The 20,669-nt window shown below is 52.5% G+C and overlaps 6 protein-coding genes across 6 annotated transcripts; 2 read left to right on the top strand and 4 right to left on the bottom strand.

Moving 5' to 3' along the window:
* Positions 1-2,355: 2,355 nt before the first annotated feature.
* GUITHDRAFT_119481 (hypothetical protein) lies at positions 2,356-4,569 on the top strand (the record flags this gene model as incomplete). Its single annotated transcript, XM_005821233.1, has 17 exons — positions 2,356-2,646; positions 2,707-2,851; positions 2,922-2,984; positions 3,032-3,099; positions 3,144-3,214; positions 3,265-3,365; positions 3,418-3,466; positions 3,515-3,560; positions 3,611-3,691; positions 3,738-3,785; positions 3,832-3,894; positions 3,945-3,983; positions 4,028-4,129; positions 4,181-4,214; positions 4,269-4,324; positions 4,376-4,481; positions 4,535-4,569. 17 exons carry the CDS (start codon positions 2,356-2,358, stop codon positions 4,567-4,569), a joined length of 1,398 nt encoding a protein of 465 aa, XP_005821290.1.
* A 3,853-nt stretch (positions 4,570-8,422) lies between these two features.
* Positions 8,423-9,625, bottom strand: GUITHDRAFT_59095 (hypothetical protein; the record flags this gene model as incomplete). The annotated part of the gene is made up of 2 exons (XM_005821232.1): positions 8,423-8,794; positions 9,008-9,625. Coding segments are annotated over 2 exons (990 nt in total), but the record flags the coding sequence as incomplete, so codon positions are not given.
* A 4,055-nt stretch (positions 9,626-13,680) lies between these two features.
* On the bottom strand, positions 13,681-14,100 carry GUITHDRAFT_119479 (hypothetical protein; the record flags this gene model as incomplete). Its single annotated transcript, XM_005821231.1, has 1 exon — positions 13,681-14,100. One exon carries the CDS (start codon positions 14,098-14,100, stop codon positions 13,681-13,683), a length of 420 nt encoding a protein of 139 aa, XP_005821288.1.
* Positions 14,101-14,832: 732 nt separating this feature from the next.
* GUITHDRAFT_147293 (hypothetical protein) lies at positions 14,833-15,345 on the bottom strand (the record flags this gene model as incomplete). The annotated part of the gene is made up of 1 exon (XM_005821230.1): positions 14,833-15,345. The coding sequence occupies one exon, from the start codon at positions 15,343-15,345 to the stop codon at positions 14,833-14,835; it is 513 nt and encodes a 170-aa protein (XP_005821287.1).
* Positions 15,346-19,129: 3,784 nt separating this feature from the next.
* Positions 19,130-19,549, bottom strand: GUITHDRAFT_119477 (hypothetical protein; the record flags this gene model as incomplete). Its single annotated transcript, XM_005821229.1, has 1 exon — positions 19,130-19,549. One exon carries the CDS (start codon positions 19,547-19,549, stop codon positions 19,130-19,132), a length of 420 nt encoding a protein of 139 aa, XP_005821286.1.
* Positions 19,550-20,120: 571 nt separating this feature from the next.
* On the top strand, positions 20,121-20,531 carry GUITHDRAFT_119476 (hypothetical protein; the record flags this gene model as incomplete). Its single annotated transcript, XM_005821228.1, has 2 exons — positions 20,121-20,456; positions 20,510-20,531. Coding segments are annotated over 2 exons (358 nt in total), but the record flags the coding sequence as incomplete, so codon positions are not given.
* Between the last annotated feature and the right edge of the window lie 138 nt (positions 20,532-20,669).

Below are 20,669 nucleotides of genomic sequence, written 5' to 3'. Positions count from 1 at the left end.
TTCATCTAAACTGATGCTCGCTTCCTTCCATGTGGTGTGTAAGATATGATGGCTACATGAGATGCGTTATATGTTCTTCTTCTCTTTGTTAATATGTGTAGACTCGGCAGGAGAGTAAACGTGATATGCAAACCAGTTGCGTAGGCGCTGTTGACGCTGCTTCGGTCCACTGCTGCCGTTCATCAGAACTTCGAATAATAGAATGAGTCGATACAAAGTAAGCTGCGGTAGACCTGACCCAAGATCATATCGCCCACACTTATTGCACGTGCTAGGTAATGAGCTTCACGTCCTTGCCAGCAAGGATCACCTGGTCGGCTTTAGCTCAGCCCTGGCATGCTGAACTGAGCGCCGGATAGCTATACTCACTCGTTCATCCTCAACTTGAAAAGTTTGCTGCTTTCATCGCCAGCTGCACAGCATCTCTCGATCCATTCTTCGGATGCTTGTTTCCGTTCCAAGCTGGTTTCATTATGCTGATGCTATGCTTTCCACTTTCGGGGCACAAGTTGTAACTCATTATTGAGTCTGTAGGCCTTCTGACCGGAATCTGACTCGAGCATCATGGCATGCTGAATCAAGCAAGCCTTGAAGACGGTCACCTCGTGTGGAATTGATACGCACGATGCCAGTGAAGGATCGTGACAACTTCAGAAAAGGGGCGAATAACACGCAGTTGACATGGCCAGTGACTCTCAGGCCGGGAAGTTGAAGGCGGCCACTCAGCCTGTGCCGCCGTGACGGTGCCACGGTGACCGTACCGTCGTGGTCCCGGCGACCGAGAGATCCCGGCGGCACTCAGTGCCACCGCCTTGCAAGTTGAAAGTTCAAGTTAGCCGAAGTTGGCCGCATTGCCCCGCCGGGGCGCCGGTACGGCCGGCCCGGCCCGGCGGCGCGCATTCCACGGTAACTTGGGCCGCTTGCCACTGATGCCAGGATCGGACCGTGTTCTCTTCAACGGTTGACTTGTCATGGCAGTGCGGGCCGGGCGGCGCGGCCCCCGGGCCCGCCGCCGCCGGCGGGAGCCGCGGCAGTGGGCCGCGGGGCCCGGCGGATCCGATGATCATCGATCGGACCGTCGACATGCCATGATCGGACGGTCGTCCCGGGCCCGGACTCCTCACTGCGGGCCTTGGCGCCCGGGGCACCGTGACGGTGCCTGCGTCGGGTCACAGAGTCACCGGATCCGATCACTCAGCGGCCCCCCGGCGCCGGCGCCGAGCCAGTCACTGAGCCGTGGGCCCCCGGGGCCCAGCCGGGCGCCGACGGCCGTCGGACGGTCGGGCGGCGCGTGATGGTACGGTCAGGCCAGCATTCGGACTCTGATGATGGCCGGCCCTGGTGCCCGGGCGGCAGGCCCATCGCTGCCCGATGCCCGCCGCCCGGCCAGCACTGAGGCACTGCGGCGGCGCCCGTTACGGTGGAGCGGGGATGAGGTCGGGTGACAGCAAACGAGCCCAAGTGCCTACTCGTAATGATTTTAACTTAACTTTGAGTAAAGTAAGCTTACCAATGGTGTTCTACAAGAATTCCTCGAGAGGGGCATGTGTCTCGTGTACGGGTAGGGTGATACAAATATACGGGTACTGGGTTCTTTGCTGTTTGAAAAAAGGCATACAATAAGTCATGTCTCTCTTTTACTATTATTATCAATAAGAAATTTCATGTCTATGTGGGTACTGAGAAACGAAAGCCTTCACATTACGATATTGATGGAGGGTAGGGTCTTGAGGAATGACTAGAGTGGGTGGGTAGTCGTATACTTTAGGGCGCATCATGGCGCGGAAGGGATGCAGGATACTGAAGAAGGAAGGAGGGAAGAGAGAGGGGGAGAAGAGATGAAGGGAAGAAGAGATGCGAAGAAGATGAAAGAAGATGAGAACAGAGTAGAGAAGATCAGAGTATAAGATCAGAGGAGGGGAAATCATGATAAGACGAAAGAAGGGATATATCGCCGACCAGGAAGAACGCGGAATGAACGATCAAGGGAGAGGTTTGGGAATGCGTGTGCTGGTGTTCCTTCACATTGAATGTGCACAGTGATGCGTGTGCTGAATGAGCAGCAGTGGTAGCAAAACATGCATTCGATACATGGAATTCCCTCATGGGTAGCGTGCAAAGCATTAGAGCCTGTGTGCACTTGATCCCTCAACAATGCTCCCCAGTTGCTACGCGTGTGTGTGTGTTGACACCTCGAAAGAAGTTCGTCTGTCAATTTTTGTGCTTGAGGGGGAGAAGTCGGTACCGGATAGATGTAGTCCTGTGAGACATCGTGAACCGACCACGATTTCAACCACCTCATTGTTGACTGTTTTGTGTTGTGGGACTCTCAATCGCTGAAGTAGGTGCAGATCAATGACGGCGACGAGAATGCTTGCACTGAGCGCTCTGCTCTCCCTGCTCTTCTCCATCGAGAACATCTCATCTTGCTACGCGTCAGAACTTGGTCATGTGCCAGAACCTGCCTGGAATAATGGTCGTGGAGCACCCGGTTGGAAACATGTCAGCAGCCTTGCGGGCCCAACTCGATCCCTGAACATGAGGCTCCGCGGGGGCGTGGAGTTGGAGGTGATGGATGATGAAGACACGACTTTGAACGACGAAGACGTCAGTGGTGCAGCCAATGTTGTAGAGAAGATCCGAAAGGTTTGACGATGAAGTTTGATAGTGATTGCTTTCCTGACAGACTGATCCTCAACTGAACAGAACCCTGAACTTATCAATGATGCAAAACTTGGATTTCTCCGTGATTTGATCAAGGAATATGGCGGCAGAATTCCAACTGATGACAAGACGTCTGGTGCAGAAAGCAACGAAAGATCCAAACAGAGTACTCGTGCAGAGGCTGAAGGTAAGAGATTGCAAGCAAGTGCATTGTTTGGTTCACATCGAAATGGTGCTGGTTTGATTCGACATGACAGAAGAAGAAGAGGACGAAGAAGATGACATGGAGGACGACGAGGACATTGTTCGTGAAGAAGATGGTCCCCTGTGCTCAGCCGTTGCATCCGTTGTAAATCAAGTTCTGTAGGGGACGTCAGCGTAATGCCAGATATGGGCGATCCTACACGAGAGCCTACTGACGACGACTACGCCAAGGTCTTCGAGGTGTTTGCCTCCTCCGTTCATAATCGTTCTTTCAGGTCGCAGAGCTCAAGCCGCAGGCCATGGAGGCTTCTGGCAATGGCGACTATGCAAAAGCAGCAGACCTCTGGTAGACATTTTCGCTACCTCCTTTCGATGGAGGGTCACACTTGCCTGCAGGACTGAAATCATCAAACTTTCGCCAACGGCCATGGCGTTCGCATCGAGAGGAAACTGCTTTTTGAAGATGAAGAAGCCTGTGGCAGCCAAGCGTGACACGGGTTCGTTCTTACATGCGTTTTTGGCTAGTCAGAAGTTGATCTTGAACCACAGACAAGGCTCTCGAGATCAACCCTGATTCTGCTAAAGCCTTCAAGACAAGGTGCGAGGAGTTCCTTGCTGATCTAGTTTAACAAGCCCTGGTTTCCAGAGGAAGGGCCTACGCCATGCTCGGGAAGTGGGTGGAGGCTGTACAGGTTCGATGATCCATTCTCGGTTTCTAATGCCTCAAGGTTTTGCCTTTCAGGACCTTGGAACTGGTCAAACAATCGACTTCGACGAGGACACCGACGAGTTTCGCAAGCAGATTCAGCCCAAGTCCGACAAGGTGAATTGTAGGTTGCCTGCGAGTGCTGATAAACGGGCAATTCTAGGTTCACGCCAAGGAAGCAAAGCAGAGGCAAAAGCAATTGAAGAAAGAGGTTTGTCTCAGCTCCCCAGTCTTCATGCACTTACAGCCACATGCAGGAAGAGGAGAAGAGGAAGGAACTTGAGAGGCGCAGAGAAGAGATGATTAGGCAGAGAGCTAAGGTAAATGGTGCCAGCAAGAACGTTGAAGTTTTCACCAACCCGACTTGCAGGAGGTGGAGGAGGAGAATGAAAGGGCTCAGCAGGCTGAGGTAGGATCTCACGGGAGAGAGCTGAACGTCTCATGGACTTCCAGCAGCAGGCAGGGGGGGCCGGGATGAACGTCCCTCCCGGGATGGAGAAAATCTTCAATGACCCGGAGATCATGATGGCGATGCAGAACCCAAAAGTGATGCAGGTAGGACTGAGGCAGGCTCGTGAGGGGAGGTGCCACTCAGGGTCGTTGCAGGCCATGATGGAGATGCAAACGGGAGGGCCGGCAGGTTCTGAGCCTCCTTGAGCTTGAGGGCGATGAGTTGCTGAGCGATGCTGAACAGCCATGGCCAAGTACGCCAACGACCCGGAGATCATGAACCTCATCATGAAGATTCAGGTCTGACTTGCTCGCGCCCTCGACGCTCCCTGTGACCTCTCGTTCCTGCAGTCGAAGATGGGCGGAGGAAAGGGTGGCATGCCGGGGATGGGCGGCATGGGCGGCATGGGCGGCATGGGCGGCATGGGCGGCATGGGCGGCATGCCGGGGATGGGAGGTTGTCGTTTCTTTTGCTCAACCGCACTCGAAGTGACGGGCGGATGTTGACAGGAATGCCTGGAGGCTTCAAGATGCCGGGGATGTAAGAGTGATGTACCCGATTGGTGTCGACTGTTCCATGGTGTCAACTTTTAAGTTGCCGCTAGCAGAGATTGCAATGTATGTCCGAAAGCCCCTTCATTGTCCGCCCTGCCATCTCTCTCGCGCTCCACGATGCAGCTGGCGTGTCACGTTTGCTCACAACAGTAATGTTCGGCAAGCCACGTGACAAATCAGGAGGCTGTCCAGGAGCTCTTAATTGTGGGCTTTTGCCACTCTAATCTTGAGCCTTCCTGGCGCTCGTTCTCGTCTTCCTTCTTCTGCAGACGTTCGCCGATCGAGTCAACGGGTGCACTTGTTGACTGAGTGATGGCGAGCGTTGTATCTGCTTCTGATCATCGTCAATCTTCTTGCAATCAACTTCTCTTGTATCTTTTCTTCAACACCACCGATCCTGTTTGTTGGGTCGCGAGAAATTTCAGAGGAGAACGACATGAGACTGAGCTTCAGGGACTGACATAGTGGCGGCCTGAAAAATGCTGCATAAAAGACAAATTTTGCAATCCAATCGCTACATTTCAGACAGATTTTAGTACAGACAAAGTTTAGATGTATATTTTTGCAACAGCAGGATTTGTTCCAGAGGAAGGAAAAATCCTGTAGGATGTCTTGTAACGTAGTCAACAGCAGATGGGAGTAGGAGAAAATCCCCTTGGGAATCATAAAGAATCTGAAACGTGAAACTCTTTAACCTGTTTTCTCAATCATCTCCATTGACGAGAAAAACAAAAAAAAAAGCTCCTGCCAAAGTCATGACATCACGTGTTCAAGGGCTTCATCAAGGAGCTCTGATTTCCATCTCACGTCGCGACCTCCTATCGACTGCGAAAGATCGAGATTTTCTTGCCTTGCTCCACTTTCCCCTTCCATGTCTTCCTTCTTGTCGGAACTTCCCTCTTCCAGCTCCTCCTCAAACAAAATCTCTTCTATCACCTCCGTTGAAGTTCCTTCGCTTTCGTCTCTCTCCTCGTCGCGTCCTGCTGTAGTTTCTTCCTCCTCTCCGTCCCCAGTGCGTGAGCATGGCCAAGGGCCAAGTCGAAGCTTCTTACACGCATTCTTCATCGCCGTCAAAGAAATTCCGAGGTAGTTCGCAGCATCGGACTGTCGGTATCGCTTCTGCAAGTCTTCTACCTGCTCTCTGCGGAGACGAATGGGTGGAAGGATGGTTGCGGTAGGAGGAGCCCCCCTGCGTCTGCGTGGATGCACCAGGATTGTGCTGGGAGGAGATCGAGACCCTTGCTGCATGATTGCCAACTGACGTTGACAGCGATAAAGTTTTCAACCCCTGTCAGGATGGTCAGCTACATGAGACAACTAACGGATGTCTCATCCGTTCAAGAAAAGCATGACAAGAACACAAAGTTGTCTCACAGGAGGCATGAAGTGAAGTGAATCATGTTCTAGTACAAGAAGATCAAGAGAAAGAGCTAGAGTGGAGCACGATCGGGTTTGGATATTGAGAACAGCGTGACAGAAGGCTGTTAGGAAAGAGAAGAGTGTAATTTTTCCATCGCTGATATATAAAGCTATCAAGTAGCTCTACATGATCACGTCTGTTTACAAATCGGGTGGTGATGCTAGATTTTACCAAGAATATGGACGTTCAAGCATGTGGCAGCAACAAAGGAAAAAGCTTGAAAGGGAAAGACTGAGCGACCCTAACGTATGCGTGTGGCGGAGTGCATGTTCAAAATGTGATTAAATTCAGGAATCAAGAGCAAGAGAGTGAAGCAAAAGTTGACGACATCAGAGATAAGATAGTGGAGAAGAGAATTTCTGACAACAGAGCAATGAGTAGGTCAGGCTATGCTAGGCCGCGCAGACAAAGTTAGGTTTACAACAGGAGAAGTGGTTCTAGGACGCGCTGAGTGATCGGCTAAGAGAAGAGCACAAAAGTGAAATCATAATGTGAGGAGATGAAATAGTAAAGAAATCTGTACATTGACACGTTTTCGTCAAGTTTTGATATACCAATGATTATGTGGGGGAAGGGAACAGTTCGAGATAAGGCAAGGGCGAGAATGAAGAAGGGAACGAATGACAAGTAAAAGGTGAGGCAGAAAATCAACAAGGGCTGAAGGAGGATGGCAGGAGACAGTTAGATGGAAGAGCAGGTGTGCTCGAGGAGGGGGCGGCAGCATGCGGGTCGGGGACAGTCCCGGCAGCCATCGCTTCAGAGGGCGTCAGAGGCAGTGCCTAAACTAGGGGGAAATTTTGTTATATCTTGGGAGGTAGGGGTAGGTCGAAGGGAGGCCGAGGGTAGGGTAGGACAAGGTTACAGGATACAAACGAGGTAGTTCAAGGCCTGACGTGTAGGTGGGGTGGTTACAAGAGGTATACAGGGGTGGATCAACATCGTGTGGCCGTGACCGGCGGTAGCCTTATAAAATAAGTAAAATTAATGGTAGTAAGTCACTATGGGGAATATTTACCTTATTTACACCCGAAGGCTCCAAGCCCAAAACCTCCCCCCTCCCCTCCCTCCAGTCCTCGCCCCAGTCCTCGCCCTCCCCTCCCCGCCCTCCCAAGTCCCCTCCAAGCCTCTTTGCCTCCCCCTTTCCTTCTCTTTGCTTGCTCTTGCTTGCGTGCTCTCCTCGTTCTCTTCGAGTTTTCTTTTACCTCCCAACCCTCCCCCCCCCCGCCTTCCTTCTGCACTTCTTTCCTCCTGCACTTGTCGCTGCCCCTGCTCCTGCTCCTGCTCCTTCCCTGCCACTGCTCCTGCTGCTCCTGCTGTTTCAGCTCCTGATGCTTCCGTTTCTGCTCCTGCTCCTGCTCCTGCTCCTGCTCCTGCTCCTGCTCCTGCTCCTGCTCCTGCTCCTGCTCCTGCTCCTGCTCCTGCTCCTGCTCCTGTTTCTGCTCCTGCTCCTGCTCCTGTTTCTGCTCCTGCTTCTGCTCCTGTTTCTGCTCCTGCTCCTGTTTCTGCTCCTGCTCCTGCTTCTGCTCCTGCTCCTGCCCCTTCAATTTTGGATAAGCAAGTTGGCCTCCCCTTTCACCCTTAAACAGAGCCTCAACCGGCGGAGGGTCGCCTAGTGGCCCCACCCCCTCTCTTTTCCCATTCTCCTTCCATTCCTTATTTTATTCTCTTCACCCGCCCATTCGTACCCCTTTCGCTCCTAGTCTTCCATGTCTGTTCCGCTCGAGTTCTCCATCCCTTCCCATGCATGGCTCATTGCTTGTTCTTGGCATGCTGCATCTTTCACATCAACTCGTCTTTGGTTGTACATGAACATGTCGATGTTGTAATGTCTTTGCTATGTTGTTCACTGAAGCTCTCCCAGCTTTTGTTTTGTTTTGAGGATGAAGAACGAGGTCCAGGGTAGTTTTTTTTCATTCCACCATGAAAGATTAAAAACACGATTGGAATGTTATCGTAAATATGCATCTATAAGACTTTTCTAGCTTGATTCCTTATTGTTCTTCTTGTTCTTGTACCTCCTCGTCTACCTTGCCGTCGTTTTGGCCGTCTACCTCCTCTTGCTCCTCCCTCTCCTCCTCCTCCCTCTCCTCCTCCTCCTCCTCCTCTTCCTCCTCCTCTTCGTCGTCGTCGTCGTCGTCGTCGTCGTCGTCGTCGTCGTCGTCGTCGTCGTCGTCGTCGTCGTCGTCGTCGTCGTCGTCGTCGTCGTCAACGTCATCACCCACTGTCTTCTCTCCTTCGTCCTCCCTTCCAGCTTTGCTCTTTTCGCTCTGTTCCTCGCCATTCATCCACACCCCAAGATCTTTAAGATACTGAAGGATCTTCCGACGCTTCGCATTCTTCGCAGCATGTGCGCAGCTGTTGCCGTCGTTGTCCACAAGGAGCAAGACGTCCTTGCCGCAAGCCTTCTGTATCAGCTTCAAGACTCTCACCCGCCCTTCCCTGCTCGCCACATGTGCGCATGTTTCCCCGTCGTTGTTCTTCTCCAGCAGCACCTCGTTGCCCAGCTCTGCCGTGATGTACTTGAGCACCTTGACTCGACCTCCCGCGCTTGCAGCATGCGCGCATGTCCCCCCATTCTTGCACTTGGCCAGCAGAGTCTCTGTTCCGAACTGCTCTCTCAGGTACTTCAACACCTCCACCTGACCTCCTTCGCTCGCACTCAGCACGCAAGTATGTCCTGACTTGTTCTCTTCCAGCAGCGCATCCTTACCGCACTCTCCTTGGATGTACTTGACAACCTCAATTCGCCCTTTCTTGCTCGCCACATGCGCACACGTCTCTCCGTCGTTGTTCTTCTCCTGCAGCACCTCCTTGCCCAGCTCTGCTGTGATGTACTCCAGAACTTCCATGTGGCCTCCGGCGCTCGCAGCATGCGCGCACGTCTCTCCTTCCTGATCTATCTGCTGCAGGCAAGGGCGCCCGAGCTCTTTCCTGAGGAACTCGACCACCTGCCGACGTCCTTCACTTGCAGCAGCATGCGCGCAGGTCCAGCCTTCCTTCTCCGGCACACTCAGCACGTCACTGCCACACTGATCTCTGATGTACTCAAGGACGTCTAAGTATCCCCCCTTGCTCGCCTCGATCGCACACGTCCAGCCGAGAGAGTCTTGTTGCACCAGCAGGTCCTTCCCGCAAATGCCAACGACGTACTGGACGACGTCGAGGTAGCCTTCACCACTCGCAATCTGCACGCAGCTCCTACCGTCCCCTTCCTTCTTGAGGAGAATTTCCTTGCCGCAAATCTTCTTGAGGTACTTGACAACCTCCAAGTGCCCGTTCAGACTTGCTGCATGTGCGCACGTCCAGCCAGCCTTGTCTTCCTGCATGAGAGACTCTATCCCACACTCTTCCTTGAAGAACTTCACCAACTCCAGGAAACCCTCCTTGCTTGCCTTGTGAGCACAAGTCTCACCATTATCGTCCTTCTCCACGAAGACGTTCTTGCCGCAGACTTTCTTGATGTACTTGAGAACCTCCAAGTATCCTCCTTTGCTCGCGAGATGGGCGCATGTCAACCCGTTCTGCTCTTTCTGCACCAAGATCTCCTGCCCACACTGCTCCTTGAGGAACTTCACCATCTCCACGTGCCCCTCAGAGCTCGCGACATGCGCGCAAGTCCACTCATAGTCATCCACCGCCCACACGTCGGCTCCTGCCACCATGAGCTCCGTCAGGCATCCCTTCATCCCCAGCATGGCAGCGACGTGCAACGCCGTCCTGCCGTTGCTCAGGAGCGCATTGACATCGCACCCTGCTGTCTTGAGGAAGGGAATCAGCTCGCCCTGCCCTCGGAAGACCGCCATGACGACAGGCGGATCGCCGTCGGCGTCCTCGTCGGTGACCCGCATGCCGTACATCTGACACAGCTTTCTGCTCAGATCTCGTCGTTCTGAGTCTTTGGCCGCCCTGCTGTTGATCTTTCGGGTGAGATTTGACATGGACTTCCAGTGGACTGTCTTCATTGTCTCTTCAGACAAGTCGGAGCATTGCTCGTCACCTATCGTGTCTTCCACCCAGAACCTGAGCTTGTTGATCGCCATCTCCCGTGTCATGCTTGACTGCTCGATCGCATCCTTGTAGCGGCAGTCGTCGTTGTACCACTCTGCGGTCTTCCCCCTGCTCTCCTCCACCAGCTCCTTACACTCGTCGATGATCGACTGGGTCAGCTGCACGTCATACTTCTGCGAGGCATCCCACGATGCTGTCTTGAGGCGGGTCTGGATCCTCGACTCCCAGTCCTTGACGTCCCTCTCAACCTCTCGCAGCAAGTTCTCCATGAGCGAAATGTGCAGCTGCTTGCGCTTACCAACAAAGTCCTCGATCGTAAGATTCGTCAAGTTTGCGTTGATCTTCAGCTCCAGCACTCTCACTCGCTGCCCTCCTACTTCCTTATACCTCGGCTGCCGCATGACCTCCAAGTATGACAGTGGAGGATACAAGATTTCCTTTTCCTCGGGGTACTGGGACAGGAACTCAAGGCTGGCTCCGCGATCTATCGCTCCGCAGCCGATCTCGAACACGATCGGATCCCCTTCATCTCCTGCGTACTGGATGGCTGTCCTGATGTCTGTCGTTGTGCTCAGTAGCCCGTACTCTACTCCTCCCGACACTCCATACTCGTCCTCCCGCAAGAAGCTATCGGGCAGCCTGAGCCCCTTCAGTCCCCTGAGAACCTGCCTGCTACCGATGAGGGACGTATGGCGAGACAGTTTGACTAGCCCGCTGACGATGCAGTGGATCGTCGTCGTGTACATGTTGACCGCGGCACTCGGGGCTCGCAGAGCGAAGTTGTACTTGTAGTACATGGGGCCTGCCAAGTCAAACCTCAGGCATCCCGGTCGACCTTATCCTCCTCCTCCTCCTCCTCCTTGTTCTCCTTCTTGTCCTCCTTCCTCCTCTTCCAGAACCACCACCAGCACCACAACTTTCTCCTCCTCCTCCTCCCCTTTCACTACCTCCTGCTTCCCCGCTCCTTCTCTTACTCCCTTGTTCTCACTCACTCACTCACCCACCCACCCACCCACCCACCCACAACTGGCGTCTCACCTGTGTACAGCTGCAGGGCAAGGATCTCCTCTCTCAGGAGTTTCGCCTTGATGGCGAGGGGAGCTTGCATGAGCTCGTCCACGTCCCTGATGACCCTCGGGGGTACAGAGAGTTCTCGCCGCACGTCGGCATCAGTCACTGCCAGCCATTCCTTCCTGGAGGTCGTCTTGATGCTGTAGTTGCTGGTTGCAAACTCCTGGTCCGCGTCCTCCCCTCTGCAGTGATCCTCCTGCAGCCCCTTCATCAGGTTCAGCTGCGGCAACCCGATCCTCTCGATCAGCCCTCCGTAGAACTCGTCGATCCCTCCGTAGACTGCCTCCCGCAGGCTCTCGTTGCCCAGCCTCGTCTCGTTCAGCGAGAACTTGCTGTTGTTCGCGCTCGGGCTGTGCGCTATCCGACCTCCATGAGACTCTGGGACCGTAGAGAACGCCTCCAGCAGCCTTCCAGCTATCTTCGTTCTGCACAGTTCGGCGAGGGAGTCCGACGACATGGCACGGAGGGCGGCAAGAGGTGCCTCTACACTCCCTCCGGGGATGCACTCAGCCACGACCCGCTCGATTCTCATCTCCGAGAGGACGTTGGACTTGTGTACAAGCTCCCACTCTCGAGCAACCTTCCTCTCCACGCTCTCGAGCGAGTCCCCGGCTCCTGGAGACAAAAGGTCCAGCACCCTTCCCACTCCCAGAGAGATCTGGAGCTCGCTCGCAAGCAACTGCTGCTTGTCAGGCTCGCCGACGGCCCTCAGCAGGTCATCGAGCTTCCTCGTGTCTTCTGCCGGCAGCTTCCAGACTTTCAAGATGTCCTCTGCATTCTGTTGAGGCGGAGGCTGGGGATGCTGCTGGGAAGGTAGTTGGGGAGACTGCTGAGGAGCTGCCGGACTGAGAGGGTCTTTGACTGTTTCAGACAGGGAGCGGATCTTGTCGCCGAGCTCACGGTTCTTCGCGACTAAGGCTCTGTTCTCCTCCTCAAGCTCCACGCTCCTGCTCTTCATCATCTCCATCTCTGCGCCCCTCCCCGACAGGGTCCTGAGCTCCGCCTCCAGCTCGGCGATCCTTGCTTGCGCCTCCTCAAAGTTGGTTGAAGAGTGCGTCGCCTGAGCTCCGTCCTGCTCCGGGGATACCCTCTTGCTCGAGAAGAAGCTAAAGCAGCCGACCCCCTCCTGCGCATGACCGACCATCGTCGCTTCGAAGGCAGAGCTTGAGATCTAGGAAGCGAGTCCTACGAGGACGCCGGCAGACAAGGGAAAGAGAGCATGACTGCTGCCGTACCCCCTCTAGGAGCTCTGGAGGACCCCCTCGTCTTCCTCTATCTCGTCTCCTCGTCTCCTTCCTCTCCTTCCTCTCCCTCCTCTCCCTCTCCTCTCCCTGCTTTCCGTTGCACCTGCTGCCCTCGCCCAACCGCCCTCCCTTTGCTCCTCACATTCTCGGCGCAGGGGGTGGGTGAAAATGGACAAGGGGAAAGGGGTAGATTTTTTGCAAGGGCAGCGAATATGCGGCTTTCGGCCCGCTCCTCCTCCTCGCCCATCCTCCCCGCCCATCCTCCCCGCCCCCGGCTGCCATGCTCTGAGATCCCTCCCATCTTCTTAGATCTCTTCCGACCTCATCGTTTCATCCTCCCACTCCCCTCCTCGCTCTTGCGTCCCCCATCTCTCCGTTTCCCCTCCCCATGCTCTGAATTCCTTCCCTCAAGCATCGTCCATCTCCGGATCATTCTAGTCTATCCTGCCCTCGTCTGCTGATCACTCCTCCCCAGATCCTCTCTCTCTCCCTCCTGCATTCCTCCAACCTCCATCATCCTCTCTGTTCACCCATCCTTTCCCATCTGAATCTCTTGTCCCCTGCTCCATGAAGCCTTGATCCTTCTGCCTCTTGCTCCCCTCAGCTGCCGCTGTCTTCCTTTGACTGGCTCCTTGTTTTTGACTGGCTCCTTGTTCAATTCTCAATGTAACCCTTTTGACGTGATTCCTCCTCGTTTCCTCACTGTTCATTCTTGAAATTTTACATTCTCTCACTTGTGATCTTGTTGGCGACTGAAACTTCTCTTGCTTGCTTGTCTCAATTCTACCCTCAGATTCCTAAATCTATTTATCTCTCCTTTTGTTGTTCGAACTGCTCCAGGAAAAACTTTTTCTGCCAGCATTTTGTAATCTTTGGGAGGAGTTGCGGTCCAACCATTGTGATTGATTCTTGAATCTTACCTGCCGTTGCTATAAGCATAAACTCTCAAGCTGTCACGTCCTCTTGTCTGAATGTGAACGTTTGAGCGTCGTGCCTCAAAGTAGCAGCGAAAGATGTTAGAGTCAACATCAATTGCTTGATCCATTTTTGTGCCCTGATTCGACCTCAAGCATGAACGTCCAACTGACCGTTCGGATGAAATTGATGAAATTTTTATTCATTCGTCAAAGTTCTCAAACATACGATTATGCAAAAGCTCTCGCAATACCGTCACAATAAGCATGTAAACATAAGCATCTTACTGACACACTTGCTATTCCATCCCCATAGCCCTCTCTCTCTCTCTCTCTCCTCTCTCGCTCTCTCTCTCTCTCTCTCCTACCTTCCCTATCTCTCCTTCTCCTCAGCCCATACGCCGCCCCCCTCCTCGTCCGCCTCCTCTTTCCGTTCTGATCCTCTCAACGGAAGTCCGCATACCTCGTCCCCGACACGTGATCCAGCCCCTCCTCCATCAGCTCCTGATCCCCCCCCCTCCCTCTCTCAAGCCCCCACATCTCCTGGCCCCCCTCGTCTCCCTCCCTTCCTCTCCTGTCGCCCTCGTTGCCCTCGCCATGTTGCTCCCCTGTGTCCTCGGGCATCGGCCACCTGCTGTAGGGCCACTTGTGTATCCCCATGCGCCTGCACGCGGTTTTGAGGGAGGTGACGGAGATCCCGAGGCAGTGAGCAGCATTGCTCTGGCGCATGTGGAAGAGGCTCTGGATCAAGGCGAGGTCCAGGGTGACGGGCGCGCTGGAGTTTTCGACGCCCAAGATTTTGCATCTTGGCCTAGGGATTACTTCTACTCGATTGTTGGCCGGGTGGGGGAGATCGTTCTGCATGATGGATACAAGACGCGCGGAGATTATCTTGATCTAGATGTAGAGAGATGATGTTGTTGTCTGCTGTGCTGCTGTCGGGTTGACCTAACGCTGATGATGAAACGTATGACACCAGCCCTGCGAGATGGGGTGAGGAGGAGGGGGTAGGGAGGAGGAGAGGTATTCAGGTCACAGATCGAACATACTACTTTTCAGGACCTGACCGTCGTACAGTCGAAGCTTTTAAAAAAGTTATAGAAGATTGTGCTTACAATTTTGGAGCGGGTTCCTCTTAAAAGTATTGTTGATTTCTGGATTGCCGAGATACCTTGCTTGCAGGGACATGCGGGATGGCTCGCATATGTGCTTGTGCTTTGTTTGTTTCCTGAGAGGAAACAAATCATGGAGTGGAGGGAGCGGAGATAGTCGAGAAGTTGATGATATTCAATTAAAATCAATCTTGTATCTCCTTGATTTGTTCCAGTCTTTGCCACTAACAATCACATAATCTTTGAAAACTGTCGCAGTTCTTATCCGTTTCTTACAAAGTCTTGTCGCATTTGTTTACAATTGTGACCTGCCGTCCCTTCCTGTAACCCCGAATTCCCTCCTGTTCCTCTCGCATTTCAGAATCCTCTTCCTTGAAATTGAATTAAACGTTTAGAATGTTGTTTGATGGTTGCCAACAGGGGACCTTCACCATAATCATACCTCTTGATTCTCATATTTACGTTGGTGAGGTGTATTTATTGATTATTTCTGCATTCGTTTTCGAACTGCGTCTTCCAGCGATCTAAGAAGCATCCCTGCTTTTCCCTTGTCTCTGATTGCAAGGCTCAGTCGTCTGGCCTCCAGCACCACCTGCCTCGGAAGCGAGATCCACTTCTTGAATGTCCCAATCGCTATCTCTTCCCCTCCCTCGTACCTCCTCTCATCGCCGAAGCACACGCAGGAAACGCTTCCTTCTCCTGCTGTTCTGATGTGCATTGTTTCGTCTAGACTGCGCTGAGCTGCTGCGCTGGCTTTGATCTCACTCTCGTCAGCATCGGAGAGGGTGGCTGTACTGTAGCTTGAAGAAGAAGTCATGGGCCTTCCGGCTGGGAAGAGAACTTGCTGCCAGGAGAGGGCGTCGGAGAGGTCTTGCTCGGGGTCTGGCTCGGGAGCGATTCCGTGAAGGTTGGAGGGGAGTGGCATGCTCTCATGCAGTAGCAAACTGACTGAGTAAAGCAGGGGCCCGCAATGGGGCAGAAGGAGGGAGGATCGCATCGCTTAGAAGTTGGTGGCATCCGTGAGCAGAACAACGCAGCCTTTCATAAAGAGGAGGCCAATAAAAACATGTAAAGAAAATCTAGAGCCTTCCATCAGCCGCGTATCTTCGAAAAGATTGGTTTCCGGATATGAAAAGCAGTCGCGTGACCAGATACCAGTAACACGCTTGTGTCTGACGGGTGCTGCGCGGCACAAAGGAGGGAATGCTGCTGATTTGGAACGAGGGGGGCAATCAAAGAACAATCATACAAGTAATAAAGATAAAGTCAGATGCTGCTTCTGAGTTCTTGTAACACAACGGTAGGAATCTCAATGAGATATGCTATGCTTAACCCTGTCTGGCCCTGATACGCAACCGACCCGTGTTCCTTACACGGAGCTCACCTTATTGCCGAGGACCCTGCGAATGCTATCGAGTCGAAAGTAGGGGTCTCATGGAACATGTGGTTGTGAGGGCTGGTGCCAGCAAGCAGAAGAACAACCGGGTCTCAAACCTCTCAGGACCTCCAAGGATTGCAACAACACCACCTTACAGTCCCAAAGACGTATGGACCTTACTAGGTCATGCACACTGGAAGCTACAGGTCTGTCTCCCTCATGGGGAGCTGGGCTGTAAAAGGAGCTACAACTCGTGAGAACCTTGGCACGTGTTTCCCCTCTCCTCTCCTCCACGTTCATGTGTGTGCTCTACTTCCTGTTGCTTCCAGGCATCGACAATAACATATACAGACCTGGGGTGTAGCAAATTCTGAGCTTGAGCCATCCAGGAGTGACTACCAAGGCTGTTAATGATGATGGCTCATAAATTTCTCCCAAGGTGCACGAGTCTGATGTCGCTACAGTAAGTAACATGGAGGGGTTTGAAAGGCTGAACCGACACATTCCACTCAGGTGCCTGTGCCATGGAGCATAACCCCTCAGGAGCCTCTGTGCATGGCTTATAGAGCTTCTGTTGCGAGAAAACGAAAATCTTTCAAAGCTGTAATGTATTCAAGTAACTGCGCGCGCAATGCTAATGATATCTGTTCTGACAAACTGTTCGGATTCACACCTCATTCGGAAAGCGTCTCTCTGACGTTTCGCATCAGACAACAGCCACACACATGCCTGAGAGCTTCATCAAAGAGCTCCGACTTCCACTTACTCTGATATCCTCCTCTCGAATGCGAGAGATTGAGACTTTCCTGGCTTGCTCCACTCTCCCCTTCCCCGCCTTCCTGCTTCACGAAGCTTCCCTGCTCCAGCTCCTCCTCGACCACAATCTCTTCTATATACTCCGTTGAAGCCCCTCCTTCTCTTTCCTCGTCGCCTGCCGCTGTAGTTTCTTTCTCCTCTTTATCACCGGTGCGTTGCAAACTTGGCCAAGGGCCCAGTCGAAGCTTCCTGCACGCATTCTTCATCGCTGTCAGAGAGATCCCAAGGTATAATGCAGCATCTGACTGTCGGTATCGCTTCTGCAAGTCTTCTACCTGCTCTCTGCGGAGACGGATTGGCTGAGGGAGGGTGGCGGTAGGATTAACTCCCCGCCGTCTGCGTGGATGAATCAGGACTGTGCTGGGAGAAGGCCTTGACTGCTGCTCCATGAGGAAATCCTATATTTTGCGACAGCAACAAGATTTTGATGTGTGTAGGAGTTTCTGAACTCAAGCGAACTTGATTTTTGCTGACCAAAATAGACAGCGTCTGCCTGGAAAGGCAGAAATAATTTGTCAACAAGAAAGGGAATGGAGTGTTTAGCTCGGAGGAAGATGTGAGAAATGAATTCTGAAAACAATCGAAGTTGACAGATAGAGCTAACGGAATCGAAAGCGACGGTGTAGTTCCTAGTCAGGAGCCAGGGAACAATTCAAGGATGAAGGAGTGCATGCCAGGAGGAAAGGAGACAGGCGATCGATGACGAAAACTAGCAAAGGGAAGATTCTTGAGCGCAAATCAATGAAGCCATGGTCGGGGCGGGGGCGGTAGAGGAGGGGTGGAAGGCAGGAGGCGGGAGGCGGGAGGCAGGAGGCAGGAGGCGGAGGACGGAACGAGTAGGGCGGAAGGCGGAGGCTTGACGCTTTTTCATTGGCCTCTTTTTATCAGGGGGTTGTTCATGGGTCCTTTGAGGGCAGTAAGGGTGGGTGGTGTTCTTTTTTATGGTCTTAAAAGAAATGGTAGGGGTGGGGTGCGCTAAGGGTTTTATGGGTTTATACATAACATCGTGAAATCAGATGGTTGGTTATATATAATTCTCGTAAATATCATATGTTTTATGACCTGACGACATGACAGTCGCGCATTGCGGGGTCGAGGTATCCAAGAAGTCTTGAGCTGATGGACAAGGAGCATGACCAGGAATGGAGCAAGACATGAAACAGAGGAGGCGCTAGCTCTCATGGATAGTAGGTGTGCAACCTGACTGCGGGGAAGGAGGAGGGGATGAAGGTGTCTTGCCGTTTTAGGACGACGAGTCGCCTCTCTCAACTGGATGAAAAGCACGATTTTGTTTGAGACTTATTGTAGCTTTCTGTCTCTCTGTTTGGTCATGGGAAACTTTGTTCTTATGCATGCAAATCTTCCTGCATCATGCTTGAAATTTAGTATCTAGACGACAGAGTTTGAGCTGCGATATGCTGAATTGAGCTCTCTCTGAAACATGGAGGTTTTCTCAATAGATGTCGCTCGAGGATGAAAATCTATCAGATTTGCAGCCAGAGGTTCTGCGAGAGTGAGATGAACGAACTGCGCTCAAAATTGTTGCAGCACAAGAATAAAGACAGATGACTACTGCTCTCTGGGAGATGAAGCTCCTTTCCCAGCATGCGCACGAGGCATGCTCGGTATGAGGCATGGTCTGGTGTACCACAGATTGTGTCAATGCAATAGCTCTCGGTAGGCAGGGAACGTTTTCAACGAACTGTAGAACTATCACGTGAGCCGAACAATTCTCTCGAACAAATAAAAAAGCATTGCTCAGCTCGCCAACGCGGAGCCAACATCCTGCTTCATGCAACCCTGCAGCAGCAGCCAAGGAAGAAGAAGCAGCAGGATGAAGTCGCTTTCAAATGTCGCGAGTTAGTCCATCAAACCATCTCAATCGACACACTGCCTACCAGGGTGATGAGATAATATCAAGACAACTTTAGATTTCGTCAAAAAAGAACATGAGCTGCGTCAGAATCTGGGGATGGAATTTGCTTTTCATGATTTGGATTCATGATTGCTGGCATTCAAGAATGCATATGCAGAAAAGGCCGTAAAGACATAAAAACTCAAAGTATTTAAGGCCCGTTTTCGATTTCTCGTCAGTGTTTGACCTTGCTTCAACATGTTTGTATTATCGTAAACTTTAAATCTAACACTCACGGGATTATCAAGAATTCGGCTTATTCAAATCAGGCTGGAGAAACGGATCTGTCTTTCCTGCAATATTCAAGTGCTTTCCGTACTTTTTCCGCGAACAACTGTACAAGTGCTCAGCCATCGATGGGTAAGTGTGAATTGCTGATCAAACCTCAATTCAAACACTTCTCCAAACACTTCCTTCCACTACCTTTTTGATTTTCCGCGGCCACCAATTTTTTCTGGATTCTGATTCCGTGACAAACTCCAACATTTCCTTCTGCCGTGACATAGCCAACTGCGATCTTCAATCTGATCTCTACTAGATAAATCATTTCCCTGCTCCTACTATTCAATTTCCATTGCCCTCTCTCTCCCCCCTACCCTCCCTATCTCTCCTTCCCCTCAGCCCATACGCCGCCCCCCTCCTCGTCCGCCTCCTCTTTCCGTTCTGATCCTCTCAACGGAAGTCCGCATACCTCGTCCCCGACACGTGATCCAGCCCCTCCTCCATCAGCTCCTGATCTCCCCCCCTCCCTCTCTCAAGCTCCCACATCTCCTGGCCCCCCTCGTCTCCCTCCCTTCCTCTCCTGTCGCCCTCGTTGCCCTCGCCATGTTGCTCCCCTGTGTCCTCGGGCATCGGCCACCTGCTGTAGGGCCACTTGTGTATCCCCATGCGCCTGCACGCGGTTTTGAGGGAGGTGACGGAGATCCCGAGGCAGTGAGCAGCGTTGCTCTGGCGCATGTGGAAGAGGCTCTGGATCAAGGCGAGGTCCAGGGTGACGGGCGCGCTGGAGTTTTCCGTGCTTGGACCATACCGTGGTCTTGGAACGACTTTGACGAGTCGATCTTGACGGTTGAAGGCACTTTGCACGTTCATGAGGAGACTGCTGTTATGATGATGAGATGTCAGTGAAACAGGGCGCAAGCACAATGAAGGCGTTGCTAGCTGATGTCAGCGCAAAGCGGCTTGATGATGCAAGTTTTGGGGGGATGTAATTTTTATCTAAAGAAAAAATAATTCGAAAATATCTCTTTTCAAAAATCATCGTTGGTGCAGGTCAACGGGAAAGCCTCGATTTCGATCACCAGCGGGCGCTTGAAACACCCTACCCCTGAAATACCCCATAAAGTACCCCACCAAGCAACCTCTTCGTTTGTATCCAGTCACGTTCGCGATAGTCAGCAAAGCTTTCATATCTTTGTTCCGGTACCCATTGACAATTTCCCAATAACTTACTTTCGCAGGATTTTCTCATACAAAGTTTTACGAGCCAGCCTCTGTGCAGTAGCAGAGGACAGCAAAATTTGAAGGTAAAAATCGATCTAACATTTTCACTGTTCTCGGATGCGACTCAACTGCTACCACCTATGGCAGCAGCGATGCATTTCGAGCAGGGAGGGCGGGAAGCGACGGGGATGTAAGAGTGAGGAGGAGAGGACGAGTTATCATGGTCTCGCTCGAACACCTCATCGTCGCTGTCCCTGCCTCCGGGCATCAGTTCTTACCTGGTCAGAGAGTCGTGCTGGTGCTCTTGTTCGCACTCGACGCGTTTCAGCGGCAGCCCGACATTCATCGGGTCGACGTGTCTTTGAACTTCTACGTGTACAACTTCTCTGTTGAAATAGACCGCCATGAGATCTCCTCCAACCCGGCGTGTGTGCTGATCCTGCCTGAACTGCCGAGCGGGACGTACGTCCTGCATGCTTTCTTGACCAATCACGAACGACGGGTTGTATCTCTAGTCAAGAGCTCCATGTTCGAAGTAGTCAGCGAGGGGCGAGAGGTGTTGCCGAATTTTTTGTCTTCGTGTGCTTCATTCTGACAAGGAATTGGCAGAATGATGCTAGGAACGTGGCAGGTATCCGCTTGCGATTCTCTTCAATTCATTTGATCTGCTCTCCTTTGATCTGCCCTCCTTTTGAAGTCTCTTTCTTCTATTTTCCTACCCCTGCCCCTGCCCCTGCCCCTGCTCATATCTCAATTTCTGCTCCTGCTG

The sequence above is a fragment of the Guillardia theta genome (genome assembly GCF_000315625.1).
Source record: "Guillardia theta CCMP2712 unplaced genomic scaffold GUITHscaffold_148, whole genome shotgun sequence".
Taxonomy (NCBI): domain Eukaryota; class Cryptophyceae; order Pyrenomonadales; family Geminigeraceae; genus Guillardia; species Guillardia theta.
The sequence above is the reverse complement of the archived record's forward strand: the minus strand, read 5'-3'. Positions and strand labels throughout refer to the sequence as shown.